Consider the following 5,436-nt stretch of genomic DNA (forward strand, 5'->3'; position numbering starts at 1 on the left):
AAAAAAAAAAAAAAAAAAAAAAAGAATAAAAAATGTGCAAAGACTGTCTGAGAAGGATTAAAAAGCTATGAAACATGCCCTTGCCAGTGAGGAAATGATAGCCCAGACAAGCAGGGATCGGTCCGGCTTACCAGCGGCCTCACGTGGATCACAGAATACTCTGTACTCCGTACTGCATACTTTTGGTTTTGGGTTTTGAATTTTAAATTGTTGCCAATGTAAAACTTGGGAGATTTTACATTTAACATCGGCGTTTGCTGCTTTTCTGGAGCAGCAGAAGGCTCCGGCAGCATTGAGCCTGCGTTTGGGCAGGTCACCAGGTGGCTGCCCTTTGAGACAAGATATTACAAGCTGACTTGTGTCTCCCCAGAATTCACACATTGAAGTCCTAACTCTCAGATTCTCAGAATGGGACTGTATTTAGAGATCAGACCATAACAAGGGTAATCAAGGTAAAATGAGTCATATGGGTGGGCTCTAATCCAGTATGACTGGTGTCATTATAAGAAGAGGAGATCGGGACACAGACACAGAGTGACAACCATGTGAAGACACAGCAGATGGCCACCTGCAAGCCACAGAGAGAGGCCTCAGAAGAAACCAACACTGTGGACACCTTGATGATGGGCTTCCAGCCTCTAGGATCATGAGAAATACATGTCTATTGCTGTAGCTCCCCAGTCCGTGTATTGTTATGGTGCCCCATGCTGACTAGGACAAAGAGCCTGAGTTCTTCAGTGTCCACAGTCCTCACCACTCCCAAATGTCATGCATCCCACTCCTGTACACATGGTTCACAGCCTCTGTCGGTATCTGGGTTTGCAACCCCTGATCCACAGGAAAAGAGTGATGATGCTCCATGTATGTTGTGTGTTCTGATTTCAAAGTTCTGATGTTCATATCTTCTTTAATTCTCCCCACACTTCTAAGAGGCTGATACTGTCATCTCCACTTGGCAGAAGAGAAAACAGAGCTTGGAAAAGGGAAAAATGATTTTTCCTAGGTCAGAGGGTGGAACTCTGACCTAGGAAAAGTTCAGAGTGGGGTGGAACTCAGGCCTGCTGGCTCGGGGCCCAGAGCTCATGTTCCTTTACCATGGCCCCTCAGCTAACAGGGGAGTTACTAACAAGGCAGAGATGTGTATGCATATGTGTATGTCTGTTATAGAAGTAAGCTATTTATAGAAGTGAGCAAATCCAGGGGAAGGTTATTTGCTGGAAAAAATATTTGGCACAGAATTCCTTTCAAAAGAAAAGCTAGAATAGAATATAATTAAGGGAAGTTTGATTTATGCAAGAGTTCAGCTCATGGAGGCAAAGTAAGGTGGGCAGGCCTTTGACCTGGAAGATGGAGTGGCTGTGAAGCTGTGGGTGTGGAGAGGACTCTCTTACCCCACAAAGAACATTCAGGAGCAGGAAGTATCAGTGACTGAGACTGCCGGAGAGACTCTGCGATCAGCAGGGTCAGGATAAGAAAAGGAATAGAGAGACAGGGGAAAAGAACAGGGAGGTTTGCATAGAAAAAAGTGACATCTTGGATGAATATTCCATAGAGACAGAGTGGCTTCAAAGATGACTCCAGCCTTGTGAAAAGTAGTCTCAGTTCATCCATACAATGACACAGTATGACACCATTAGAAGAACAAAGTAGGCCTGTATATGCAGATATGAACATGGAGAAGACACACTATTAAGTGAAAAAATCAAGTTGTACCATGGAACATAAAGTATGATTCTCTTTGAGGTAAAAAAAAAAAAAAATGACCAGGTGTGGTGGCTCATGCCTGTAGTCCCAGCATTTTGGGAGGCTGAGGAGGGTGGATCACGAGGTCAGGAGATCGAGACCATCCTAGCTAACATGGTGAAACTCTGTCTCTACTAAAAATACAAAAAATAGAAAAAATTAGCTGGGTGTGGTGGCACGCAGCTGTAGTCCCAGCTACTTGGGAGGCTGAGGCAGGAGAATCGCTTGCACCTGGGAGGCAGAGGTTGCAGTGAGCCATTGCACTCCAGCCTAGGCGACAGAGCAAAACTCTGTCTCAAAAACAAAACAAAACAAACAAAACCCAGCACAAATACAGTGTGTGTGTGTGTGTGTGTGTGTGTATGTATATATATATGTATATGTGTATATATATATGTATATATGTATACACATATATATACACACAGAGGGGTTGGAGAAATAATTTCTGAAAAGACACAAAATCTTGTTAAAGGGGTTACACCTTTCAGGAGGGAGTGTGTGGATTTTTACTTTTCTTTTCTTTTTCTTTTTTTTCTTTTTTTTGAGACGGAGTTTCGCTCTTGTTACCCAGGCTGGAGTGCAACGGCGCGATCTCGGCTCACCGCAACCTCCACCTCCTGGGTTCAGGCAATTCTCCTGCCTCAGCCTCCTGAGTAGCTGGGATTACAGGCACGCGCCACCATGCCCAGCTAATTTTTTGTATTTTTAGTAGAAACGGGGTTTCGCCATGTTGATCAGGATGGTCTCGATCTTTTGACCTCGTGATCCACCCGCCTCGGCCTCCCAAAGTGCTGGGATTACAGGTGTGAGCCACCGCACCCGGCCCTAATTTTCACTTTCTACCTTTTTGAACTGTCCGCATTTCTTACGATGAGTATCGTTACTTTTATAACATTTAAAACAAAAGGTAACCCTAAGGTTTAAGGATTGGAAGACAGGTAAGTGTGGTTTCCCTGCTAGGAGGTGGAGAGAAGTCAGACATTTGGCAGGAAACAAATTCCGCAGTGAATCTGATATGTTAGAATGAAGGGCTCTAGTGATTTTGGAAACATGTGGAGAGTCTGAGGAGTGGGCAGTTGAGAGCAGGAGTAATTGATATAATTACTCCCGATGACAGAATAAAGTAGAGAATGGTGCAGAGGGAGGGCAAACATAAGGATGTGAGAGGACAGATTTTTAACAATGCTAACTGAGCACCCTGGGTTGACCTATGTAGGACGTTGGCTATTATTATTGCTAGTTCAGCATGGTGGAAGCACAGGGTCTCTGAGAGATGGCCAGCCTAAGGAAGGGACCCCTGAAGAGTTCCAAGCACGGCAGTTTTGTGGTCAAGGAGCAGCGAAGGATCACAGTGAGGCTGTGCAAGGGACTCATGGTGTCAGAGGAGAGACCTGGGCTGGGAGACTGTTAGGGGCCATTGCAATTGTTCAGCTGAAAAGTGAGATCCTAGAAAGGGGCAGCAGCAGTGGGGATGGAGAAATAAGAACAAAGCATATTAAGACAAGTAGTTTGGGGGGAGGAAGGAGAGTGAAGAGAGTCATGAAGCACTGGATACAAATCTCTGCCTGACGTTCAATACCTTTTGAGCTCAGTTTGACAGTCTGTATCATATATTTAAATAAATGTGACAATCAAATGAAATAATGCATTCAGTAAATGTTAACTGTGACTGTTAGCTCGGGTATTGGACTCAAACGTACCAGACTTCAAGTCCCTTTTTCATCAGTTACTACCTGTGCAACGCTGTTGAAGTCATTAATGTCTCTGAGCCCAGTTCCTGTTTTGTAGACAGGGATAATCTGTTGTCATGAAAATGAAAGAGCGCAAGTAAAGTGCGGGCAGGACTTGGCACAAAGTAGGCGCTCAATACGGGTATGACTACTGTAACCGGTAAACCACTGGGCACGGAGCTTGGCATAGAGTCAGGACTCCAAACATGTTAATTTGTATTATGACACAGAAGGCAGCAGTGAGAGGCAGGAGTGAGGGAGCTGCCCAGCCCGCAAGGAGGGCGCGCTGGCAGCTCTCCCGCCTTCGCACCCCGCCCCGCCCGCAGCAGTGCGATCCTCCTCCTCCCGCGCGCACTTCCCGCCCCTCCCGACCGCGGTGCGGGACACTCACCCTCGCGGCTGCCCGCCACGTCCCGGGGCGTCCGGAGCAAAGAAGCTCTCGGCGGCGCTCCACGTCCCTGCTTTCCTCCGCGGCGGCAGCCGGGCGGAGAGCTGGCCCCAGGCATAGTTTTCCCATCCCGTCATGGGCGGGAGAGCCTTCCTCCCGGTCACGTGGGCTGGCCCGCAGCGCAGCACTCTCTTTTTAGCAGCTGTTTGGAAAAAAACTTGCAGCGCTGATGACAACTCGGGTGTGTCGATGCATCTCTGCGTGTGTAGAGCTTGTTAGTGTATTTGGAGGTTTTGTGGGCCAGAGTGATCAGACTGATGGATTCCCACGTGTTTATAAAGGTGTGCATGTACTTGAATGTGATGATAAATCGTATATATGTGTTTAGTTATGTGTGTGCATACGTACATTTATTAACATTTTCATCAGGGCTGTTCGGTGTATCCACACATGCATGGGCATGTCGAAGATGGCAGCTCGGTGTGTAACTGGAGTGCTCATCAGCGGCTGGACGTACACCGCAGTGGCTAGACATCTGTATGTGGGGTGCATGTTTAAATGTGTGTATGACTGTACAGTGGCTCATTCTGTGTGTTGATTTGTATGCATGCCTTTGTGTGGATTTTGTCTGGAGTGTGCACATATGCAATAGTGTGAGCGAGTGCCCCTGTGTCCCAGCCCTCATTTCTCCCCTCCCCAGCAAGTGAGGCTTCACTGGTCTCACTCACTCTCTGGCCCAGCCTCAAGTCATTGAGAGATGTATGGAGTGTCCTCAGCTCCCAGGACAGGCAAAGCAATCTTGTTAAGGAACCAAGCAGGCACTGGAGGAAAGGAAATCCCTCCAAGGCCTGGCTTTTGCTTCTCCCTGTTCCTTCCACTGCTCTCTTCCACTAGCTACCCATATTTCACTCCACGGCCAGAGCATCTGGTTAACAGCTGGTAAATGACACAAAATTTACAGTCAGAAATTTAATACAGATATGCATTCAAATTCTAATGTTGGATCCACTGCCTTAATCAAGTCAGATAACCTCACAGATAGTGATTTATTTTCTGAAAAATTGGGAGAATAATATTACCTGCATTGTCTTTACCCCAAAGTTGGGACACTCACTCATAAAGATGTTTGGTAAGCCATTGAACTATGTAGGGAACTATTACTAATATTACATAAATACTGTTTAAGAATGTAAGTTTGTAGGCTCAACAAACATTCATTCAACAAATATTTAATAAGCATCCATTATGTGTCAGTCCCCAGGCAAGGTGCTGGGGATATAGGGGGAAACAAATAGGCTTGATGCCTACCCTCATGAAACTTAGAGCCCTCCATCTGGGGGCGATAAAAGTGGTTACAAGCGAAATGAGTGTTACAGAAAAGAAAAACTTAAAAGTATAAACTGGGCGGTCAGGGGAAGGCCTGCGAAAGTGATGTTTCAGGTGAACCCTGAGAGACGACTGAGACTTGTCTGAATGTAGGTGAACTGTGAGCTCTAAACATGAATGAGTGATAACATGTGAAGCAGAGTTTAGGGTGTTGATACACAGATGTCTGGAAAGGAAACTTTCATC

General features: G+C 46.1%; 1 protein-coding gene across 3 annotated transcripts in view; it reads right to left on the bottom strand.

Moving 5' to 3' along the window:
* Positions 1-4,026, bottom strand: part of C1QTNF2 (C1q and TNF related 2) — a 22,701-nt gene extending 18,675 nt beyond the window's left edge. For 2 of the 3 annotated variants that reach the window (XM_017502114.2, XM_017502113.2), the window contains exon 1: positions 3,868-4,025. In XM_017502114.2, coding sequence (XP_017357603.1) covers positions 3,868-3,993 — 126 coding nt within the window. In that variant the 5' untranslated portion in view covers positions 3,994-4,025. Of the gene's footprint in view, positions 1-3,867 lie in introns of all 3 variants that reach the window. The other variant, XM_037729078.1, reaches the window with a different exon arrangement.
* Positions 4,027-5,436: the final 1,410 nt, after the last annotated feature.

The sequence above is a fragment of the Cebus imitator genome, unplaced genomic scaffold, assembly GCF_001604975.1.
Source record: "Cebus imitator isolate Cc_AM_T3 unplaced genomic scaffold, Cebus_imitator-1.0 Scaffold291, whole genome shotgun sequence".
In the NCBI taxonomy this organism is placed as follows: Eukaryota; Metazoa; Chordata; class Mammalia; order Primates; family Cebidae; genus Cebus; species Cebus imitator.